The 24,963-nt window shown below is 50.0% G+C and overlaps 1 protein-coding gene across 2 annotated transcripts; it reads left to right on the top strand.

Moving 5' to 3' along the window:
- The first annotated feature begins 265 nt into the window (after positions 1 to 265).
- On the top strand, positions 266 to 24,522 carry LOC144612080 (cell adhesion molecule CEACAM1-like). Of its 2 annotated transcripts, XM_078431636.1 has the most exons (12): positions 266 to 323; positions 878 to 1,198; positions 2,761 to 3,081; positions 7,352 to 7,627; positions 9,156 to 9,416; positions 11,699 to 11,968; positions 14,175 to 14,432; positions 16,134 to 16,263; positions 18,160 to 18,215; positions 19,023 to 19,087; positions 20,076 to 20,117; positions 21,999 to 24,522. In XM_078431636.1, the coding sequence occupies exons 1-12, from the start codon at positions 269 to 271 to the stop codon at positions 22,044 to 22,046; spliced, it is 2,103 nt and encodes a 700-aa protein (XP_078287762.1). In that variant the 5' UTR covers positions 266 to 268; the 3' UTR covers positions 22,047 to 24,522. The 2 variants fall into 2 exon arrangements, with proteins under 2 accessions (XP_078287762.1, XP_078287763.1); XM_078431637.1 differs by lacking the exons at positions 7,352 to 7,627; positions 9,156 to 9,416.
- Positions 24,523 to 24,963: the final 441 nt, after the last annotated feature.

Raw genomic sequence — 24,963 nt, forward strand, 5'->3', positions numbered from 1 at the left:
GGAGCAACTCAGCGGGAAAGGCAGCATCGCCGGAGAGAATGAATCACAGGGATACGGGCCAGACGCGGGCATGTGGGACTAGGTGGGGCGTGTTAGCCGGTGTGGGCAAGATGGGACGTGCTGTGTGACTCTGTGAATGACGCCGTGTTTATAAGGAGGGGAGGGGGGAGGGAGTTACCGGTCGGTCGCGGTTCCAATCGTCTTTCATTAGACGACAGTCAGCTGAATCAGGAACCAGGAAACGAAGTTCAGAGTCCGCTGGCACGGAATGGCGCGGCTGCCGCCTCTGACCGCGCTCGCCCTCTTCCTGGTCGTATCCACGGGTGAGGTTCGCCGGCTCAGACCCACGCCGCGGTGGTTTGTAGCGCGGGGGTGGTCGCGGGGTTGGGGGACAGAATTAAATCCAGCCCAGTCTACACACCGGCCGGAACATGAGCGGACGTGGAGATCAAAGTCACCAGAGGGCACAGCTTCGGAATTAACTTACGATGAGCGTTTGTCGGCACTGTCGGCTCTCGCTGGAGTTTAGAAGAATTCAAGAGAGAATTCATAGATAGAGCTCTTAAGGATAGCGGAGTCAGGGGGTACGGGGAGAAGGCAGGAACGGGGTACTGATTGAGAATGATCAGCGATGATCACATTGAATGGCGGTGCGTACAGGTTCGAAGTACCGAATGGCCTCCTACTGCACCTATTGTTTATTGTCAATTGAATTCTCGGGTAGAATGGGGTTAGGAGGGAGAGACAGATCGGCCGCGATTGAATGGCGGTGTAGCACTGATGGTCCGAATGGCCTAATTCTGCTCCTGTCACTCGTGGACATTTGCCCCCCTCTCCTGCTTTCCTCCCCGCTCTCATGCGCGTTTCTCGTCCTCAGGCGTGTCGCTGGGGTTTACGGTCGTGCCGGAACACAACAACCTAAATGTCCGAGTCGGGAGTGACGCGATATTGACGGTGCGGCCGTCAGCTGCGATCGCTGGTGGGAGCTGGAGTTTCAAAGGGACAACGATCATTAACTGGGTCGGAAAAACCCCGTTGATCCACGTCGACTACAGCTCACGGGTGAAAGTATCCTACACCACCGGGACGCTGGCGCTGGAGACGGTGACCGAGCAGGACAGCGGGGATTACATAGTGACCGTTAATGAACAAGGCACCAACATTCAAGCCTCAGCGACCATCAAACTGCTCGCACTCGGTGAGTTTGACATAGGTCTTGTTGAATCATTAACTCTCCGATTACTAATAGCCGTTTCACTCTTGCAGTGAATGTAATATATATCTCAATGGTGTCAGGTTAGGTCAGGGGGGAGTGCAGCGAGACTGGGCTTTCATATGAAGAAAGACTGTATAGTCTCGGATTGTACTCGCTGGAATTTAGAAGATTGAGGGGGGGGGGGGGGTCTTATAGAAACTTACAAAATTCTTAAGGGGTTAGACAGGCTAGATGCGGGAAGATTGTTCGCGATGTTGGGGAAGTCCAGAACAAGGGGTCACAGTTTAAGGATAAGGGGGAAGTCTTTTAGGACCGAGATGAGAAATTTTATTTTCAAACAGAGAGTGGTGAATTTGTGGAATTCCCTGCCAGAGAGGGTAGTTGAGGCCAGTTCATTGGCTATATTTAAGAGAGTGTTAGATGTGGCCCTTGTCGCTAAAGGGATCAGGGGGTATGGAGAGAAGGCAGGTACAGGTTACTGAGTTGGATGATCAGCCATGATCATATTGAATGGCGGTGCAGGATCGAAGGGCCGAATGGCCTACCCCTGCGTCTATTGTCGTTAGATAATAGATAATAGGGGTTGGCACGTTAGAGGCAGGAAACATGTTCCCAATATTGGGGGAGTCCAGAACAATGGGCCACAATTTTAGAATAAGGGGTCGGCCATTTAGAACTGTGATGAGCAAAAACTTTTTTAGTCAGAGAGTTGTGAATCTGTGGAATTCTCTGCCTCAGAAGGCGGTGGAGGCCAATACTCTGAATGCATTCAAGAGAGAGCAAGATAGAGCTCTTAAGGATAGCGGAGTCAGGGGGTATGGGGAGAAGGCAGGAAACGGGTACTGATTGAGAATGATCAGCCATGATCACATTGAATGGCGGTGCCTACAGGCTCGGAGGGCCAAATGGCCTCCTCCTGCACCTATTGATCTTATCGAAACGTATAAGTCTATTAAGGGGTTGGACACGTTAGAGGCAGGAAACATGTTCCCAATGTTGGGGGAGTCCAGAACCAGAGGCCACAGTTTAAGAATAAGGGGTCGGCCATTTAGAACTGATATGAGGAAAAACGTTTTCAGTCAGAGAGTTGTGAATCTGTGGAATTCTCTGCCTCAGAAGGCAGTGGAGGCCAATTCACTGGATGTTTTCAATTGACAATAGGTGCAGGAGTAGGCCATTCGCCCCTCAGAAGGCAGTGGATGCCAATTCTCTGAATGCATTCAAGAGAGAGCTAGATAGAGCTCTTAAGGAGAGCGGAGTCAGGGGGTATGGGGAGAAGGCAGAAAAAATGATCAGCCATGATCACATTGAATGGCGGTGCGTACAGGCTCTAAGGGCAGAATGGCCTCCTCCTGCACCTAATGTCTATTGTCTATTGAATTCTCGGGTTGAATGGGGTTAGGAGGGAGAGATAGATCAGCCGCGATTGAATGGCGGGGTAGCCCTGATGGGCCGAATGGCCTAATTCTGCTCCTGTCACTCGTGGACATTTGTCCGCCTCTCCTGCTTTCCTCCCCGCTCTCATACGCGTTTCTCGGCCTCAGGCGGGTCGCTGGGGCTTATGGTCGTGGCGGAACACAGCAACCTATATGTCCGAGTCGGGAGAGACGCGATATTCGCGGTGCGGCCGTCAGCTGCGATCTCCGGTGGGAGCTGGAGTTTCAAAGGGAGAACGATCATTAACTGGATCGGAACAGGCACGTTGATCCACGCCAACTACAGCTCACGGGTGAAGATATCCTACACCACCGGGACGCTGGCGCTGGAGACGGTGACCGAGCGGGACAGCGGGGATTACATAGTGACCGTCTTTGCACAAGGGGCCGGCACTCAAGGCACAGCGACCGTCAAACTGCTCGCACTCGGTGAGTTTGACATAGATCTTGTTGAATCACTAACTCACTCACTCCGATTATTATTAGCCATTTCATTCTTGCAGTGAATGGAATATATATCTCAATGGTGTCAGGTTAGGTCGGGGGGAGGGGGGTGCAGCGCGACCTGGGTGTCCTTGTACACCTGTCAATAGACAATAGACAATAGACAATAGATGCACGAGGAGGCCATTCTGCCCTTCGAGCCTGTACGCACCGCCATTCAATGTGATCACGGCTGATCATTCTCAACCAGTACACCGTTCCTGCCTTCTCCCCGTACCCCTTGACTCCGCTATCCTTAAGAGCTCTATCTAGCTCCCTCTTGAATGCATTCAGAGAATTGGCCTCCACTGCCTTCTGAGGCAGAGAATTACACAGATTCACAACTCTCTGACTGAAAATGTTTTTCCTCATCTCAGTTCTAAATGGCCTACGCCTTATTCTTAAACTGTGGCCCCTGGTTCTGGACTCCCCAACATTGGGAACATGTTTCCTGCCTCTAACGTGTCCATCCCCTTAATAATCTTATACGTTTCGATAAGATCTCCTCTCATCCTTCTAAATTCCAGTGTATACAAGCCTTGTCGCTCCAGTCATACGACAGTCCCGCCATTCCGGGAATTAACCTGGTGAACCTACGCTGCACGCCCTCAATAGCAAGAATATCCTTCCTCAAATTTGGAGACCAAGACTGCACACAGTACTCCAGGTGTGGTCTCACTAGGGCCCTGTACAACTGCAGAAGGACCTCTTGTTGAATCATTAACTCTCCGGTTATTATTAGCCTTTTCATTCTTGCAGTGAATGGAATTTATATCTCAATGGTGTCAGGTTAGGTAAGGGGGGAATGCATCGAGACCTGGGTGCCCTTGGACACCAGTCACTGTAAGCCGGCGTGCAGGTACAGCAGGCAGTGAAGAAAGCTAATGGCACGTTGGCCTTCATAGCCAGATACTTTCAGTATAGCAGTAAAGAGGTTGTTCTGCAGTTATACAGGTCCCTGGTGAGACCACATCTGGTGTATTGTGTACAGTTGTGGTCTCCTAGTTTGAGGAAGGACATCCTTGTAATTGAGGTAGTGCTGCGTAGGTTCACGAGATTGATCCCTGGGATGGCGGGACTGTCATATGAGGAAAGATGGAAAAGACTAGGCTTGTATTCACCGGAGTTTAGAAGGATGAGAGGGGGATCTTAAGGAGATGTATATAATTATAAAATGACTGGACAAGCTAGAAGGAGGAAAAATGTTCGCGGTGTTGGGCGAGTCTAGAACCAGGGGCCACACACACAGCCTTACAATAAAGGGGAGGCCATTTAAAACTGAGTTGAAAAGGGAGTTGTGAATTTGTGGAATTCTCAGCCAGAGAGGACAGTGGAGGCCAAATCACTGGATGGAATTAAGAAAGAGTTAGATAGCGCTCTAGGGGCTAGTGGAATAAAGGGATATGGGGAGAAGGCAGGCACGGGTTACTGATTGTGGACGAATGGCGTACAGGCTCGAAGGGCCGAAGGGCCGAATGGCCTCCTCCTGCACCTATCTTCTATGTTTCTATGTTTCTATGTTTCTATGCACAAAGTGCTGGAGTAACTCAGCGGGACAGGCAGCAGCTCTGGAAAGAAGGAATGAGAGACGTTTCGGGTCGAGACACTTCCAAGGGTTATTTGAGGTTATATTGATGGGTTGGGAAAGTGGTGCGCATGTCAACTTCCCCTCCGTGCTGAAGTATGTTCGTGCATTACCGCTGTTTGTTCTGCACCCTGCTGGTATTTTATTTATCAGTACTTCCTTCTTCAACGTTGACCTGCGGAGACTTGATATTGAACTTCGCCGTTATGGTCCTAGAGTCATGAAGCACAAGCTGTTCGGCCCAACTTGCCCATGCCGACCAAGATGCCCCAGTTACACAATAGACAATAGACAATAGGTGCAGGAGGATGCCATTCGGCCCTTCGAGCCAGCACCGCCATTCAATGTGATCAAGGCTGATCATTCTCAATCAGTACCCCGTTCCTGCCTTCTCCCCATACCCCCTGACTCTGCTATCCTTAAGAGCTCTATCTAGCTCTCTCTTGAATGCAATCAGAGAATTGGCCTCCACTGCCTTCTGAGGCAGAGAATTCCACAGATTCACAGCTCTCTTACTGAAAAAGTTTTTCCTCGTCTCAGTTCTAAATGGCCTACCCCTTATTCTTAAACTGTGGCACCTTGTTCTGGACTCCTCCAACATTGGGAACATGTTTCCTGCCTCTAACGTGTCCAACCCCTTAATAATCTTATACATTTCGATAAGATCCCCTCCCATCCTTCTAAATTCCAGTGTGTACAAGCCTAGTCGCTCCAGTCTTTCAACATATGACAGTCCCGCCATTCCGGGAATTATCCTCGTAAATCTACGCTGCACGCCCTCAATAGCAAGAATATCCTTCCTCAAATTTGGAGAGAAAACTGCACACAGTACTCCAGGTGCGGTCTCACTAGGGCCCTGTACAACTGCTGAAGGACCTCTTTGCTCCTACACTCAACTCCTCTTGTTATGAAGGCCAACATGCCATTGGCTTTCTTCACTGCCTGCTGTTCCTGCATGCTTCCTTTCAGTGACTGATGCACTAGGACACCCAGATCTCGTTGTACGTCCCCTTTTCCTAACTTGACACCTTTCAGGTAATACTCTGCCTTCCTATTCTTACCACCAAAGTGGATAACCTCACATTTATCCACATTAAACTGCATCTGCCATGCGTCCGCCCACTCACACAACCTGTCCAAGTCACCCTGCAACCTCATAGCATCTTCCTCACAGTTCACCCTGCCACCCAGCTTTGTATCTACTGCAAATTTGCTAATGGTACTTTTAATCCCTTCATCCAAGTCATTAATGTATATTCTTCATATCATATCATATCATATATATACAGCCGGAAACAGGCCTTTTCGGCCCTCCAAGTCCGTGCCGCCCAGTGATCCCCGTACATTAACACTATCCTGCACCCACTAGGGACAATTTTTACATTTACCCAGCCAATTAACTATTTGGAGTGTGGGAGGAAACCGAAGATCTCGGAGAAAACCCACGCAGGTCACGGGGAGAACGTACAAACTCCTTACAGTGCAGCACCCGTAGTCAGATATTGTAAATAGCTGCGGTCCCAGCACCGAGCCTTGCGGTACCCCACTAGTTACTGCCTGGCATTCTGAAAGGGGCCCATTTATCCCCACTCTTTGCTTTCCGTCTGTCAACCAATTTTCTATCCATGTCAGTACCCTACCCCCAATACCATGTGCTCTAATTTTGCCCACTAATCTCCTATGTGGAACCTTGTCGAAGGTTCGATGGAAGGGACATTGGTTTGTGTGTGTGACGGTCTTAGCTCCGTCTACAATCCATTAAAAATAGTTATTGGGGAGAAGCTGGTCCTGAATCCAGAGGTCACGGTTTTCAGGCTCCTGTACCTTCTTCCCGGTGGCAGGAGTGGAATGATAGAGTGGCCGGGTGGTGGGGGGGGGGGGGGGTCTATAATGATGGCTGTGTTTTTGAGACAACGCCTCTTGTACATCCCTTTGATGGTTGGGAGGTCAGTACCTCTGATAGACCATCGATGGTGGGGAGGTCATCTACTGTGATAGACCTTTGATGGTGAGATGGACAGTATCTGTGGTGGACCATCGATGTTGGGGAGGTCAGTAACTGTGGTGGACCATCCAACGTTGGGGAGGTCAGTATATGTGATGGAACTTCGATGGTGAGATGGTCAGTACCTGTGGTGGACCATCCAACGTTGGGGAGGTCAGTACCTGTGATGGACCTTCCAACGTTTGGAGGTCAGTATCTGTGATGGACATTCAATGGTGGGGTTGGTCAGTACCTGTGATGGACCTTTGATGACGGGGAGATCAGTATCTGTGATGGACCTTCCATGGTTGGGGAGGTCTGTAAATGTGATGGACTTTCGATGGTGAGATGGTCAGTACCTGTGATGAACCTGCCATGGTTGGGGAGGTCAGTATCCACCTGTGGTGGACCATCCAACGTTAGAGAGGTCAGTACCTGTGATGGACTGGGCAGCGTCCACCATTTCCTGCTGGGCGTTGGGAAGAAACTGTTCCTGAACCTGGACGCCACGCTGCTTCTGACACGTTCTCATTCCGCGCAAAGGACGCGGGTCGCTGTTTGCTGCCTTCCATGAATCCACCATCTCCTGGTGTGTATTTCGTTCCTTGTTCACCTTTGGACTAACCGACCTCCTGTGTCTCTAACAGAGCCTGTTTCCACACCCAATATCACCGCCAACGCCAGCAGCTTCATTGAGCACAATGACACCGTGGTTTTGACCTGCCTGGCTACAGGCACCAACGTCTCTTACACCTGGATTGGAGATGGTAGCGTGATAGCCAACGGCGGCAGGTTGGAACTGAGCGCGGGTAACACCACGCTCACCATCACCGGAGTGTTGCGGTCGGACGGGCCATTCGCTTGCCGGTCTTCCAACCCGGTTAGCACAGAGACAAGCCAGACGTTCCATCTCAATGTATTCTGTAAGTGGCCGTGCCATCATTCCCCGCTTATTACCAGTCCTGCTGGGCGAGAGGGTTTAGGGGAGAGAGAGAGAGAGAGGTGGTGGTGACTCTGGGGGATCGTTATTTAACACAGAGACGTGTGAGGTGTGACATTTTGGGATGTCCAACAAGACCAGGACCTAAACAGTGAGAGGTCCTTCTGCAGTTGTTCAGGGCCCTAGCGAGACCGCACCTGGAGTACTGTGTGAAGTTTTGGTCTCCTAGTTTGAGTATAGGAGCAAAGAGGTCCTTCTGCAGTTGTACAGGGCCCTAGTGAGACCGTAGCTGGAGTACGGTGTGCAGTTTTGGTCTCCTAGTTTGAGGAAGGACATTCTTGCTATTGAGGGCTTGCAGCGTACGTTTACTAGGTTAATTCCCGGAATGGCGGGACTGTCATACGTTGAAAGACTGGGGAGTCTAGGCTTGTATACACTGGAATTTAGAAGGATGAGAGGGGATCTTATTGAAACGTATAAGATTATTAAGGGGTTGGACACGTGAGAGGCAGGAAACATGTTGGGGGAGTCCAGAACCAGGGGCCACACACACACGCAGTTTGAGAATAAGGGGTCGGCCATTTAGGACTGAGATGAGGAAAAACCTTTCAACCCAGAGAGTTGCGAATCTGCGGGATTCTCTGCCACAGAAGGCAGTGGAGGCCAATTCTCACTGGATGTCTTCAAGAGAGAGTTAGATTTTGCTCTTGGGGCTAACGGAAAGGGGGGGATATGGGGGAGAAGGCAGGAACGGGGTTACTGATTGTGGACAATTTTGGTCTCCTAATCTGAGGAAAGACATTCTAGCCTTAGAGGGAGTACAGAGAACGTTCACCAGATTGATCCCTGGGATGGCAGGACTTTCATATGAAGAAAGACTGGATAGACTCGGCTTGACCTCGCTGGAATTTAGAAGACTGAGGGGGGATCTTATAGAAACATATAAAATTCTTAAGGGGTTGGAGAGGCTAGATGCGGGAAGATTGTTCCCGATGTTGGGGAAGTCCAGAACAAGGGGTCACAGCTCAAGGATAAGGGGGAAGTCTTTTAGGACCGAGATGAGAAAACATTTCTTCACACAGAGAGTGGTGAGTCTGTGGAATTCTCTGCTACAGAAGGTAGTTGAGGCCAGTTCATTGTCTATATTTAAGAGGGAGTTAGATGTGGCCCTTGTGGCTAAAGGGATCAGGGGGTATGGAGAGAAGGCAGGTACAGGATACTGAGCTGGATGATCAGCCATGATCGTATTGAATGGCGGTGCGTACAGGCTCGAAGGGCCGAAGGGCCTCCTCCTGCACCTGTTGTCTGTGTTTCTTTGTTTGCTGTTGGGTGTGCTATTTTCCTAAGTACTGTGCTAAGGTTCTGCATGTTGCCCTGGAGCATTGGTGTGCGCTTGCTACGGTGATGGAAACCTCTCTCTCGCTCTGCCTCTCCCCTCCATTCTCCACACGCATTCACTCCAACCCCTTGTGTTTTTTTGTTTCTTCTCTCTCTTTGTGCGTTTGTCGCAGACGGTCCGGACCTCCCGATTATCATTCCTGATCCCAACGTCCCTCTTTACAATTCCGGGATCCAACTCACATTGACCTGTTCTGCAGAGTCTGAACCAACTGCTCAGTTGGAATGGTACCATCAGGGTGACTTGGTTCAGAGTGGAGCCCAACTCACCTTTCCCAATGTCTCTGCCGATGACAGTGGGAGTTATTTATGTTCGGCCTTTAACAATGTTACCGGAAGGTTCCACGCCTCATCAATACAAATCAATGTTCAGGGTACGTACCACATTTCTTTATTTTGCTTGTCGCTGAGTGTGCAATGGTCTTGGTTCTTGGCCCTTGGCCCTCCAAATGGATTTAAAACTCTCTTCAGAGAGTCTTCGGTGAGAGACTCCTTCATCCAAAGTGCGTGAAGGAGAGATATTGGAGGTCCTTCCTTCCCGCTGCTGTGAGACTGCACAGCCAGCACTGCTCCCGGCAGACGAGTCAACAGTAACAGTTATAGACAATAGACAACAGGACTTATATTTGCTATGTTTTCCATGACCTACACAGTGAATGGTCGGCCTCTGGGGAGTGTTGTAGATCAGAGGGATCTGGGAGTGAAGGTGCATGGTTCCATGAAGGTCGAATCAATAGACAATAGACAATAGACAATAGGTGCAAGAGTAGGCCATTCGGCCCATCTAGCCTGCACCGCCATTCAATATGATCATGGCTGATCATCCAACTCAGTATCCTGTACATGCCTTCTCTCCATACCCCCTGATCCATTTAGCCACAACGGTCACATCTAACTCCCTCTTAAATATAGCCAATGAACTGGCCTCAACTACCTTCTGTGGCAAAGAATTCCACAGATTCACCACTCTGTGTGAAAAAAAACTTTCTCATCTCGGTCCTAAAAGATTTCCCCCTTGTGACCCCTTGTTCTGGACTTCCCCAACATCTGGAACAATCTTCCTGCATCTAGCCTGTCCAACCCCTTAAGAATTTTGGAAGATTCTATAAGATCCCCCCTCAATCTTCTAAATTCCAGCGAGTACATGCCGAGTCTATCCAGTCTATCTTCATATGAAAGTCCTGCCATCCCAGGGATCAATCTGTTGTACATTCTCTGTACTCCCTCTATGGCAAGAAAGTCTTTCCTCAGATTAGGAGACCAAAACTGCAGGCAATACTCCAGGTGAAGACTGATGAGAATTTATCCTTCCCTTTACTTTTATTTATAATGAATGTCTCTTGCTATCCACTTTGCTGCTGTAACACTGTAAATTTCCCCGGTGTGGGACTTATAAAGGAATATATATAAATATATATAAACTGGAGTATGGACTTAAGCAAGAAGGTCTTCTCGGATAAGAAGAGCTGCATTAAATGGTGAACGCTGTTTAATTATAGACAATAGACAATAGACAATAGGTGCAGGAGGAGGCCATTCGGTCCTTCGAGCCTGTACGTACCGCCATTCAATGTGATCATGGCTGATCATTCTCAATCAGTACCCCGTTCCTGCCTTCTCCCCATACCCCCTGACTCCGCTATCCTTAAGGGCTCTATCTAGCTCTCTCTTGAATGCATTCAGAGAATTGGCCTCCACTGCCTTCTGAGGCAGAGAATTCCACAGATTCACAACTCTCTGACTGAAAAAGTTTTTCCTCATCTCAGTTCTAAAAGGCCGACCCCTTATGCTTAAACTGTGGTCCCTTGTTCTTGTCTCCCCCAACATTGGGAACATGTTTCCTGCCTCTAACTTGTCCAACCCCTTAATAATCTTATACGTTTCGATAAGATCTCCTCTCGTCCTTCTAAATTGCAGTGTATACAAGCCTAGTTGATCTAAGCGGCAAGAATTGATCAAATACATCAATCAATTATCGCGATTTTTCATATTGTACGAGAATGATATTGGTTACGCAAATCTACCTCAAGAATTCGTCGTTGTTGATCACACAAGTATTTGTTAGCTGTAGCTAAAATGATCCAATATTTTACCGCAGATTGTGAAGGCTTTTGGTATGTTGGCCTTCATCAGTCAGGGAATTGAGCGTAGAAGTTAGCGAGGGTAGGCCGTCAGTCTTGAGAAGGGTCTCGACCTGAAACGTCACCCATTCCTTCTCTCCAGAGATGCTGCCTGACCTGCTGAGTTACTCCAGCATTTTGTGAATAAATACCGTTTAAAACTGAGGTGAGAAGAAAACATTTTCACACCCAGAGAGTTGTGAATTTGTGGAATTCTCTGCCACAGAGGGCAGTGGAGGGCGATTCACTGGATGGGTTTAAAAGAGAGTTAGATAGAGCTCTGGGGGCTAGTGGAATCAATGAATATGGGGAGAAGGCAGGCATGGGTTATTGATTGTGGATGATCAGCCGTGATCACAATGAATGGCAGTGCTGGCTCGAAGGGCCGAATGGCCTCCTCTTGGACGTATTTTCTATGTTTCCAAACAAACAAACGAGAGTTTTAGTGTGTAGATGTTTCAATGCAGGACATGTTTGTGCCCAACGGGTCCACTTGGTCTAGCGTTCTTTATGTAAATCTTTATTCCCCTTCACAGAACCAGTGGCGGATGTTAAACTACATTCCAACCTTTCCTCGGCGGTGGAAAACCAACACTCGGTCCTGTTGACCTGTAGCTCCAGGGGAACTCACCTGAGGTGGGAATGGTTACTGAACGATCAGCCCGTCCAGCATAACGACAGGATAACAATCTCCAGAGACACCCTGCTCATCGACCCAGTGAACAGGGCCGACGCCGGGAACTACAAGTGCAGCGTGAGCAATGGGCTGAACAGCGGCCGTGCTCTGACCACGCTACACGTTTACTGTAAGTACAGAGTCAGGCCGCGCAGTGTAGGAAAATAACTGCTGATGTAGGTACAAGTCGAAGGAGTCACAAAGTGCTGGGGTAACTCAGCGGGTCGGGCAGCATCTCTGTGGAGAACGTGGACAGGTACAACGTGCTGGAGTCTCAGCGTGTCAGGCAGCATCTATGGAGAGAAGGTGTAGGAAAATAACTGCAGATACTGGTATGAATCGAAGGTGTCACAAAGTGCAGGAGTAACTCAGCAGGTCAGGCAACATCTCTGTGGAGAACGGGGACAGGTACAAAGTGCTGGAGTAACTCAGCGGGTCAGGCAACATCTCCGTGGAGAACGTGGACAGGTACAAAGTGCTGGAGTACCTCAGCGGGTGAGGCAGCATTTCTGTGGAGAACGTGGACAGGTACAAATTGCTGGAGTAACTCAGCGGGTCAGGCAACATCTAGGAGAGAGGGAATGGGTGACGTTTCGGGTCCAGACCATTCTTCAGACTGACCTGCTTAGTTACTCTAGCATTTCGTGATACCTTCTCTGGAGGGAAGGAATGGGTGACGTTTCGGGTCGAGACCCTTCTTCAGACTGAGTTGTGTACGAAAGTAACTGCAGATCCTGATACAAATCGAAGAAGCCACAAAATGCTGGAGTAACTCAGCGCGTCAGGCAGCATCTCTGGAGAACGTGGACAGGTACAAAGTGCTGGGGTAACTCAGCGGGTCAGGCAGCATCGATGGAGAACGTGGACAGGTACAAAGTGCTGGGGTAACTCAGCGGGTCAGGCAGCATCTCTGGAGCACATGGACAGGAGGAATTGGGAGTAGGGGATAGATATTTTCAGTCAGTCCAAGACCTTAGTTTACATTTAGTATTAGTAATAGCGGTGACGGTACATCTCGTCCACGTAGGTGTTAAATTAATATAGAGAAGTGTGAGGTGTTGCATTTTGGGTCGTCGAACGACGGTAGGTCAGACACAGGGCTCAGAGGAGTGTTGTAGAGCAGAGGGGTCTAGGAGTGGGATGGTAGGGTTCTGGGGAGTGTTGTAGAGTAGAGGGATATTGGAGTGGGATGGTAGGCCATGGGGAGTGTTGTAGAGCAGAGGGATCTAGAGTGGATGGTAGGGGGCATGGGAAGTGTTGTAGAGCAGGGAAATCTAGGAGTGGTTGGTAGGGTCATGGGAGGTGTTGTGGAGCAGAGGGGTCTAGGAGTGGTTGGTCGGGTTCAGGGGAGTGTTGTAGAGCAGAGGGGTTTAGGAGAGAATCGTAAGGTTCTGGGGAGTGTTATAGAGCAGAGGGATCTAGGAGTGGATGTTGGGCCATGGGGAGTGTTGTAGAGCAGAGGGATCTTGGAGTAAATGGTAGGGTTCTGGGGAGAGCAGAGGGGTCTCGGAGTGGGATGGTAGGGCCATGGGGAGTGTTGTAGAGCAGAGGGATCTACGAGTGGATGGGAGGACCAATGGACAATAGACAATAGGCAATAGGTGCAGCAGGAGGCCATTCCGCCCTTCGAGCCACTTCGAGTTCAATGTGATCATGGCTGATCATCCAAAATCAGTACCACGTTCCTGCCTTCTCCCCATACCCCCTGACTCCGCTATCCTTAAGAGCTCTATCTAGCTCCCTCTTGAATGCATTCAGAGCATTGGCCTCCACTGCCTTCTGAGGCAGAGAATTCCACAGATTCACAACTCTCTGACTGAAAAGGTTTTTCCTCATCTCAGTTCTAAATGGCCGACCCCTTATTCTTAAACTATGGCCCCTTGTTCTGGACTCCCCCAACATTGGGAACATGTTTCCTGCCTCTAACGTGTCCAACCCCTTGATAATCCTATACGTTTCGATAAGATCTCCTCTCATCCTTCTAAATTCCAGTGTAGACAAGCCTAGTCGCTCCAGTCTTTCAACATACGACAGTCCCGCCATTCCGGGAATTAACCTAGTAAACCTACGCTGCACGCGCTCAATAGCAAGAATATCCTTCCTCAAATTTGGAGACCAAAACGGCACACAGTACTCCAGGTGCGGTCTCACTAGGGCCCTGTACACCTGCAGAAGGACCTCAACCATGGGGAGTGTTATGAGCATGGGGAGTGTTGTAGATCAGAGGGATATTGGAGTGGGATAGTATGGTTCTGGGGAGTGTTGTAAATTAGAGGGAATGGCCTCCTCTTGCACCTATTGTCTATTGTATTGAACTTGGACATTTCTGTTTGCAGATGGACCGGACAACATGGAAATTACGCCGCGCAGTCCAGTGAATATAAAGGTTGGGAAAGATCTAATCTTGACCTGTTTTGCCCAGTCGGAGCCCAGCCCCACGTACGTTTGGTCTAAAGGTACTGTGCAGTTGCTCCAAGGTCCAGAATTCACCATCTACTCAGTGAGTAAGGAGGACAGTGGGAATTATACCTGTCACGTCAGTAATGCAGAACTCCGGTCGAACAACAGTCTCCGTGCACAGGTCATTGTAGGTGGTGAGTGATGTTCTCTCCCTTCCTCTCCCTCTCTCTCTCTCTCCTCCCTATGTCTCCCTCTCCGTCTCTCTCTCTCTCTGTCTCTATCTCCTTGTGTCTATCTATCCTTGCCTTTCTACCTCCATGTCTCTCTCTCCTTGTCTCTATCTCCTTGTCTCTATGTCCTTGTCTCTATCTCCTTGTCTCTATCTATCCTTGTCTCTCTCTCTCCCCGTCTCTCTCCCCGTCTCTCTCTCTCTCCCCGTCTCTCTCTCTCCCCGTCTCTCTCTCTCCCCGTCTATCTTTCCCCCCGTCTCTCTCCCCCCCCTCTCTCTCCCCCGTCTCTTTCCCTCCGGCTCTCTCCCCCGTCTCTCTCCCCCCGTCTCTCCCCACCCATCTCTCCCCTCCCGTCTCTCTCCCCCCGTCTCTCTCCACCCCCCCCATCTCTCTCCCCTCCGTCTCTCTTCCCCCCCCCCCCCGTCTCACTCTCCCCCCGTCTCTCTCTCCCGGTCTCTCTCTCCCCCGTCTTTCTCTCTTCCCGTCTCTCTCTCCCCCCGTTTCTCTCCCCCTCTCCCCTCCCTCTCTCTCCACCTCTTCCCCCCTCTCTCCCCCCTCTCTCCCCCTCTCATCCACAATCAGTACCCCGTTCCAGCTTTCTCCCCAAATCCCTTGATTCCCATAGCGCTTAGAGGTAAATCTAACTCTCCCTTGAAAACATCCAGTGAATTGGCCTCCACTGCCTTCTGTGGCAGAGAATTCCACAGATTCACAACTCTCTGCGTGAAAACGTTCTTCCTCATCTCAGTCCTAAATGGCCTGCCACTTGTTCTTAAAATGTGTGTGACCACTGGTTCTGGACTCCTAGTGCATCAGTCACTGAAAGGAAGCATGCAGGTACGGCAGGCAGCGAAGAAATCCAGTGGAATGTTGGCCTTCGTAACAAGAGGAGTTGAGTATAGGAGCAAAGAGGTCCTTCTGCAGTTGTACAGGGCCCCAGTGAGACCGCACCTGGTGTACTGTGTGCAGGTTTGGTCCCCAAATTTGAGGAAGGACAGGGACTGTCATACGTTGAAAGACTGGAGCAACTAGGCTTGTACACACTGGAATTTAGAAGGATGAGAGGAGATCTTATCGAAACATATAGGATTATTAAGGGGGTGGACACGGTAGAGGCAGGAAACATGTTCCCAATGTTGTGGGAGTCCAGAAACAGGGGCCACAGTTTAAGAATAAGGGGTAGGCCATTTAGAACGGAGATGAGGAAAACCTTTTTCAGTCAGAGAGCTGTGAATCTGTGGAATTTTCTGCCTCAGAAGGCAATGGAGGCCAATTCTCTGAATGAATTCAAGAGAGAGCTAAATAGAGCTCTTAAGAATAGCGGGGTCAGGAGGTACGGGGAGAAGGCAGGAACGGGGTAATGATTGAAAATGATCAGCCATGATCACATTGAATGGTGGTGCTGGCTCGAAGGGCCGAATGGCCGAATGGGCTACTCCTGCACCTATTGTCTATTGTCGATTGATTCCACAACACAAGGGACATTTTTCCTGCATCTCGTCTTCCAATCCCCTAAGAATTTTATATGTTTGGATAAAATCACGACTCATCCTGCTTAATTCCAGTGAATACAAGCCCAGTCGACCCATTCTTTCCTGATATTTCAGTCCCGCCATCCCGGGGATTGACCTGGTGGTTCCAATGTTGTTTCTGTTTTTGCACTAGCGCCCTCTGCTCTTCCGGGGACCAAGTTTTGCCTCCGTCCTGGCGCCATCGCTGGCATCGTTGTCGGGCTCTTTGCCGCCTGTTTGATCAGCGGGGGCTGCGGTTGGCTGATCGCCAGGAAGACAAGCGGGTAAATGCGTTTGCCGCCGAATTTCGCTTCCACTTTTGACATCGGCCCATGGCGATTTTCCCAAACTGACCTTAAAAGTCCGACCGACATTCGAGCGGGTAAAGGCGTTTAGGGAGCCGTCTTTGTGAACAGCATCCATGGTCGAAGAAATGTTATATCTAAAGCAGAGAAGGTCGCGTTACACCGGTAACATAGACATAGACATAGAAATCCTAGAAAACAGGTGCAGGAGGAGACCATTCGGCCCTTCGAGCCAGCACCGCCATTCACTGTGATCATGGCTGATCATCCACAATCAATAACCCGTGCCTGCCTCCTCATTTCAGTTATAAATGGCCTCCCCTTTATTCTAAGACTGTGGCCCCTTGTTCTGGACTCCCCCAACATTGGGAATATGTTTCCTGCCTCTAACGTGTCCAAACCCTTAATAATCTTATACGTTTCGATAAGATCTCCTCTCATCCATCTAAATTACAGTGTATACAAGCCTAGTCGCTCCAGTCTTTCAACATATGACAGTCCCGCCATTCCGGGAATTAAAACTAGTAAACCTACGATGCGCGCACTCAACATTCGAGCGGGTAAAGGCGTTTGGGGAGCCATCTTTGTAAACAGCATCCATGGTCGAAGAAATGCTATTTATAAAGCAGTGTAGGGCGCGTTACACCGGTAACATAGACATAGACATAGAAAACCTAGAAAACAGGTGCAGGAGGAGGCCATTCGGCCCTTTAAGTTGAAGGTGAAGGGGAAAAGATGTATTGAGGCGAATAGATCGAGTAGACGCACAGAGTCTCTTGCCCAGAGTAGGGGAATCGAGGACCAGAGGACCGTGGTTTAAGGTGAAGGGGATAAGATTTATTAGGAATCTGAGGGGTAACTTTCCCACACTGAGGGTGGTGGGTGTATGGAACGAGCTGCCGGGAGAGGTAGTTGAGGCAGGGACTATCCCAACGTTTAAGAAACAGTCGGACAGGTACACGGATAGGACAGGTTTGGGGAATATAGACCAAACGCAGGCAAGTGGGACTAGTATAGGTGGCTGGTGTGGACAAGTTGGGCCGAAGGGCCAGTTTCCGGGCTGTGTTACTCTATGACTCTATGTAACCGCACGGCCAAAGCATGGTTTCTATTCCGCTCGTCATCGTCATGATCGTTGGTTACACGATAGAGTAGGATATTGGAAAACTGAGACATGTTCATGGTTTAAATTGGCCACCAATGGATTCCTCAGAGTTCGATCCTGACCGCGGGTGCTGTCTGTAGGAAGTTTGTACGTTCTCCCCGTGACCCGCGTGGGTTTTTCACCGAGATCTCCAGTTTCCTCCCACGCTACTGTGTGTGTGTGTGTGTGTGTGTGTGTGTGTGTGTGTGCGTGCGTGCGTGCGTGCGTGCGTGCGAGTGCGCGTGAGTGAGTGTGAGTATGAGTGTGTGTGTGTGTGTGTGTGCGCGCGTGCGCGTGTGTGTGTTTGTGTGTGTGTGTGTGTGTGTGAGTGTGAGTGGGTGTGTGTGTGTGTGTGTGAGTGTGTGTGTGTGTGTGTGTGTGTGTGTGTGTGTGTGTGTGTGCGTGCGTGTGTGCGTGCGTGCGTGCGTGCGTGCGTGCGTGCGTGTGTGGTGGGGTCGGCGCGGACGGACTCGGTGGGCCGAAGGGCCTGTTTCCCCCCTGTGTGTCTCTAAACTAAACTAGTGTGTGAACGGGCGATCGCTGGTCACTGTAGACTCGGTGGGGAAGGGATTGTGTTTCCGCGCTGTGTGTCTCTAAACTAAACTAGTGTGTGTGAACGGGCGATCGCTGGTCGGCGCGGACGGACTCGGTGGGCCGAAGGGCTTTTTTTCCCGCGCTGTATCTCTTCCACTAAACGAAACTATAAGTTGACATTGTGTATATTTATGTAGACCGAAAGCCACATCCGGGAAGAAATACAACGCGAACGGGAGTCCGAAGGGAGAAGGTAAGTGAATCCTGAGTGAGACCCAGAATTAAAGGACGTTCCTTTAGGAAGGAGATAGACAATAGACAATAGGTGCAGGAGGAGGCCATTCGGCCCTTCGAGCCTGTACGCACCGCCATTCAATGTGATCATGGATAATCAATCTCAATCTGTACCCCGTTCCTGCCTTCTCCCCATACCCCCTGACTCCGCTATCCTTAAGAGCTCTATCAAGCTCTCCCTTGAATGCATTCAGAGAATTGGCCTCCACTGCCTTCTGAGGCAGAGAATTCCACAGATTTACAACTCTCTGACTTAAAAAGTTTTTCCTCATCTCCGTTCTAAACGGCCAAGCCCTTATTCTTAAACTGTGGCCCCTTGTTCTGCACTCCCCCAACATTGGGAACATGTTTCCTGCCTCTAACGTGTCCAACCCCTTAATAATCTGATACGTTTCGATAAGATCCCCTCTCATCCTTCTAAATTCCAGTGTATACAAGCCTAGTCGCTCCAGTCTTTCAACATATGACAGTCCCGCCATCCCGGGGATTACCCTAGTAAACCTACGCTGCACGCTCTCAATAGCAAGAATATCCTTCCTCAAATTTGGAGACCAAAACTGCATACAGTACCCCGGGTGCAGTCTCACTCGGGCCCTGTACAACTGCGGTAGGACATATTCACAGGATAATGGGATCATTAAGGGGGGAGGAATTGCATATATTCGATAGCTAGTACAACGGAAACGGGCCGAATATTCTTCATTCGCGCTGGACAAATGATTGCTATGCTCTTGACTTCGTGACTGAAGGCGTCGTGTTTCCGCAGAAACATTGGCTGCAAATGCCGGGAATGGATCGGCGGCCTATGAAAATATCCAGGATATTCAACAGGTTGGTACCTGGGGGGAGGGGTGGGGAGAGGGGGGGAGGAAGGAGGGGGAGGGGGAGGGGGGAGGGGGGGAGGATGAGGGGGGAGAACCGTGGGCAACTATGAATGCCCAACTGCAGGTGGGTTGACAGGAAGCTTCACCTGGCCATTGTGTGTGCTTCCGGGCTTTAGTTACAACTAGACTAAGTGAACCCATTGGGCCCAAACCTCTCCTGCATTTGTGCAGCACCCTCTCCTCCCCCTCCCCCTCTAATCCCTCCCTCCCTCCCTCCCTCCCTCCCTCCCTCCCTCCCTCCCTCCCTCCCTCCCTCCCTCCCTCCCTCCCTCCCTCCCTCCCTCCCTCCCTCCCTCCCTCCCTCCCTCCCTCCCTCCCTCCCTCCCTCCCTCCCTCCCTCCCTCCCTCCCTCCCTCCCTCCCTCCCTCCCTCCCTCCCTCCCTCCCTCCCTCCCTCCCTCCCTCCCTCCCTCCCTCCCTCCCTCCCTCCCTCCCTCCCTCCCTCCCTCCCTCCCTCCCTCCCTCCCTCCCTCCCTCCCTCCCTCCCTCCCTCCCTCCCTCCCTCCCTCCCTCCCTCCCTCCCTCCCTCCCTCCCTCCCTCCCTCCCTCCCTCCCTCCCTCGCTCGCTCGCTCGCTCGCTCCCTCCCTCCCTCCCCTCCCTCCCTCCCTCCCTCCCTCCCTACTCCCTCCCCCTCCCCCTTCACCACTCCCCATCCCCCCTTACCCCCCCTCCCTCCCTAGGAGATAGATTTAAACTTTAAAATGTGAATGACTTTACAAACATAACACCGATATCAATGAAACTTCTTCCATTAGCATGGTGAGTGAGGTGGGCCTAAAATTGTCGCGCTGTCGTGTACCGTTTTGGCTGTAGTTCAGGAACAAACAAACAAACAAACAAACAAACGAGCGTTTTTGTTATATGGAAGGCAGGTTGGATAAGCTGGGGCAAGTTATCAATATCAAAGTTAATTCAAACCTACTTTCTGTTTCCAGGGGAGACGTACCAATGCGCCCATTGGAGACCCCACCTATATGGTGAGATTATCATTATGTTGATTCCTTTTGAAGTCAATGACACCCTTTTCCTCCCTAATTCGCGACTAAGGCCGGCCATCTGATGTCACAAGCGACCGTGTGTTCCATAGACATAGACATAGAAAATAGGTGCAGGAAGAGGCCATTCGGCCCTTCGAGCCAGCACCGCCATTCATTGTGATCATGGCCTATCGTCCCCAATCTATAACCCGTGCCTGCTTTCTCCCCATATCCCTTGATTCCACTACCCCTAGAGTTCTATATATCTTTCTCTTAAATCCATCCAGTGATTTGGCCTCCACTGCCCTCCGTGGCAGAGAATCCCACAGATTCAGAACTCTCTGGGTGAAAACGTTTTTTTTTCTCACCTCAGTTTTAAATGGCCTCCCCTTTATTCTAAAACGGTGTGGCCCCTGGTTCTGGACTCGCCCAACATTGGGAACTTTTTTCCTGCATCTATCTTGTCCAGTCCTTTAATAATGTTTTACAGCAGGCAGTGAAGAAAGCCGATGGAATGTTGGCCTTCATAACAAGAGGAGTTGAGTATAGGAGCAAAGAGGTCCTTCTCCAGTTGTACACGGCCCTAGTGAGACCGCACCTGGAGTACTGTGTGTAGTTTTGGTCTCCAAATGTGAGGAAGGATATTCTTGCTATTGACGGCGTAGGGTAGGTTTACTAGGTTAATTCCCGGATTGGCGGGACAGTCATGTGTTGAAAGACTGGAGCGACTGGGCTTGTATGCACTGGAATTTAGAAGGATGAGAGGGGATCTTATTGAAACATCCAAGATTATTAAGGGATTGGGCACGTTAGAGGAAGGAAATGGACTGGACAAGCTAGATGCTGGAAACATGTACCGAATGTTGGGGGAGTCCAGAACATAGGGCCACAGTTGACGAATAAGGGGTAGGCCATTTAGAACGGAGATGAGGAAAAACCTTTTCAGCCAGAGAGTAGTGAATCTGTGGAATTCTCTGCCTCAGAAGGCAGTGGAGGCCAATTCTCTGAATGCATTCAAGAAAGAGCTAGATAGGGCTCTTAAGGATAGCGGACTCAGAGGGTATGGGGCGAAGGCAGGAACGGGGGTACTGATTGAGAATGATCAGCCATGATCACATTGAATGGCGGTGCGTACAGGCTCGAAGGGACGAATGGCTTCCTCCTGCACCTATTGTCTATTGTCTATTGTCTTATATGATCCGTTCTGTGGCATAGAATCCCACACATTCACAACTCTCTGGGTGAAAAGGTTAATTCTCCCCTCAGTTTTAAATGACCTCCCCTTTATTCTAAGACTGTGGCCCTTGGTTCTGGACTCGCCCAACATTGGGAACATGGTTCATGCATCTAGCTTGCCCAGTCCTTTTATAGGATTCCCTAGTCTTTTCAATCTTTCCTCATTTGACAGTCCCACCATCACAGGGATCAATATCGTGAACCTACGCTGCACTGCCTCAATTACAAGGATGTCCTTTCTCAAATTTGGAGACATGAACTGTACACAATACTACAGATGTGGTCTTACCAGGGCGATGTACAACTGCAGAAGGATCTCTTTATTCCTATACTGGAATCCTCTCGTTATGAAGGCCAACATGCCATTGGCTTTCTTCACTGCCTACTGTACCTGCACGACAACTTTCTCTGAGTGGTGTGCAAGGACACCCAGGTCTCGCTGCACCTCCCCCTTAACTAACCGGACACCATTGTGATAACACGTCGCACGTCTGCCTGGCCCTGAGATCCGCGAGTCCTCCCGTTCCTTGTCGTCTCGAAATGTTGACTGAACCGAAGGCGCCCTCTAGCATAATTCAGTTGCTTCGCACGACAGCCTCGCCTTCTCCATATTTGTTTCTAACAATTTCTCTCACCGTTCAACAGGAATTGAAGATCGAAGATCGATCGGTTTACGATGAACTGAAGAGATAGCCAGGCAGAACCATCGATAAGCACGCTGGCCATTAGGGCCTTCGAGCCAGCACCGCCATTCATCGTGATCATGGCTGATCGTCCCCAATCAATAACCCGTGCCTGCCTTATCCCCACATCCCCTGATTCCACTAGCCCCTTGAGCTTTATCTAAATCTCTCTTAAATTCATTCAGTGACTTGCCCTCCACTGCCCTCTGTGGCAGAGAATTCCACAAATTCACAACTCTCTGGGTGAAAAAGTTCCTTCTCACCTCAGTTTTAAATGGCCTCCCCTTTATTCTCCGACTGTGTGGCCCCTGGTTCTGGACTCGCCCAACATCGGGAACATTTTTCCTGCATCTAGCTTGTCCAGTCCTTTTATAATTTTATATATTTCTATAAGATCCCCTCTCATCCTTCTAAACTCCAGTGAATACAAGCCTAATCTTTTAAATCTTTCCTCATATGACAGTCCCGTCATCCCGGGGATCAATCTCGTGAACCTACGCTGCACTGCCTCAATTACAAGGACGTCATTCCTCAAATTAGGAGACCAAAACTGTACACAGTACTCCAGATGTGGCCTTACCAGGGCCCTATACAACTGCAGAAGATCCTCTTTACTCCTATACTGAAATCATCTCGATATGAAATAGGGTCCGTGTCCATTTCGGACTGAGACGAGGAAAAACTGTTTCACCCGGTGAGTTGAGAATCTGTGGAATTCTCTGCCTCAGAAGGCAGTGGAGGCCAAGTCTCTGAATGCATTCAAGAGCGAGTTAGATTTAACTCTGATGGCTAACGGAATCATGGATGTGGGGAGATGGCAGGAACGGGGTACTGATTTTGATCAGCCATGATCGTATAGAATGGAGGTGCTGGCTCGAAGGGCCGAATGGCCTACTCCTGCAACTATTTTCTATGTTTCTATGAAATGTATCGCACAGGCTGGACATAGCTTGTGACCGTTTACACGTTGCCCCTTGAATGGTGGATGACAGTCCCATAAGCACGGATGCACTATAGAGTCACATAGCCCGGCAAGAGGCCCTTGGCAAAAACCTACCGATGCCCAACACGATCGACACATAGAAACATAGACAATAGGTGCAGGAGGAGGCCATTCTGCCCGTCAAGCCATCACCGCCATTCAATGTGATCATGGCTGATCATCCACAATCAGTACCCCGTTCTTGCCTTCTCCCCATATCCCTTCATTCTGTTTGCCCGAAGAGCTCTATCTAACTCTCTCTTGAGAACAACCAGTGAATTAGCCTCCACTGCCTTCCGTGGCAGAGAATTCCGCAGATTCACAATTCTCTGCGTTAACGTGAAAACGTTATTCCTCATCTCAGTTCTAAATGGCCGAACAAGTTTCCTGCCTCTAACGTGTCCAACCCCTTAATAATCTTATATATTTAGATAGGATCCCCTTTCATCCTTCCAAATTCCAGTGTTTACAAGCCTAGTCGCTCCAGTCTTTCAACATACGACAGTCTCACTGGACTTGGCCTCCACAGCCCTATGTGGCAATGAGTTCCACGGATTAACTACCTTCAGGATATCGTGTAATTTTTACCTTAATTCTCGGGTCTCCAGAACCAGGGCCCACACACAGTTAACAAGAAGTGGTAGACCATTTAGGACTGAGACGAGGAAAAACTGTTTCACCCAGAGAGTTGAGAACCTCTGGAATTCTCAGCCACAGAAGGCAGTGGAGGCCAATTCACTAGATGTTTTCAAGAGAGAGTTAGATTTAGCTCTGATGGCTAACGGAATCAAGGGATGTGGGGCGGGGGAACCTTTTTGTTCCATCTCTTGCCTTGCCGGGGATGCAATTGTTTGTCCGCATTCGTATCTCCGGTCGTTCTGCGGCCTAACATCATGGTGCTGGCGGCCTTGCCCGGGACTAACTTCGAGCTCCACCGCGGGGCCGTGGACTGATTACCGGAGCCCTCGTTCCCTTGCCTGGGATCGACGCTCCTACCGCGGCCTGCGGATTTCCAACACCGGGGAGCTCGCTGTCTCGGGTAGAGACTGATGTCGGGAAGCTCCAAAGTCGACTAGCCCCGACCCGGCGCGGGGAGGTGAGATTCCCCCGATATCGGAGCTTGATCGCCCGGACGCGGAGGGCCCGACCGCCGGCTACGGGAGCCATGATCGTCCCGTCAAACGGGAGGTTCGAGGCAAAGAAGGGAAGAGATTGAACTTTTTTCTTTCGCATTCCATCAGAGTGAGGAATGTGGAGGGGTCACTGTGGTGGATGTTCAAGTTAAAATGTTTTCAGTGTGTCTTGTTGCTTTTCATTGGTATGACTGTGTGGCAAATGAAATTCCTCGTATGTTGCAAAACATACTTGGCTAATAAAGTATGATTACGATTATGATTACGAACTTTCTCCCCCCTTCCAAACAAATCAGTCCCAATGCGAAACGTCAACTATCCGTGTTCTCCAGAGATGCTGCCTGACCCGCTGAGTTACTCCAGCACTTTGTACCTGTCCATGTTCTCCAGAGATGCTGCCTGACCCACTGAGTTACTCCAGCAGTTTGTACCTGTCCACGTTCTCCACAGAGATGCTGCCTGACCCGCTGAGTTACTCCAGCGCTTTGTACCTGTCCACGCTCCCCACAGAGATGCTGCCTGACCCGCTGAGTTACTCCAGTATTTCGTGTCTATCTTCGGTATAAACTAGCATCTGCAGATCCTATCTATACATCCATTGCCTCAATACAGTTTTAGTTGAGTTTACTCTCACGTGTACGGAGGTAGAGTGCAAAGCTTTTGTTGCTTTTTCAGCCAGAGAATTGTTAATCTGTGGAATTCTCTGCCTCAGAAGGCAGTGAAGGCCAATTCTCTGAATGCATTCAAGAGAGAGCTAGATAGAGCTCCTAAGGATAGCGGAGTCAGGGGGTATGGGGAGAAGGCAGGAACGG

The sequence above is a fragment of the Rhinoraja longicauda genome, chromosome 43 (assembly GCF_053455715.1).
Source record: "Rhinoraja longicauda isolate Sanriku21f chromosome 43, sRhiLon1.1, whole genome shotgun sequence".
NCBI classification, from domain to species: domain Eukaryota; kingdom Metazoa; phylum Chordata; class Chondrichthyes; order Rajiformes; family Arhynchobatidae; genus Rhinoraja; species Rhinoraja longicauda.

What these genes read in the sequence shown, in the direction of transcription:
- LOC144612080 (XM_078431636.1), top strand. Translation starts at nt 269, where the DNA reads ATGGCGCGGCTGCCGCCTCTGACCGCGCTCGCCCTCTTCCTGGTCGTA. An exon ending in CATCAAACTGCTCGCACTCG is followed by an intron (nt 1,199 to 2,760) that starts GTGAGTTTGACA and finishes TCTCGGCCTCAG; the next exon opens with GCGGGTCGCTGGGGCTTATG. An exon ending in TTGGAGACCCCACCTATATG is followed by an intron (nt 20,118 to 21,998) that starts GTGAGATTATCA and finishes ACCGTTCAACAG; the next exon opens with GAATTGAAGATCGAAGATCG.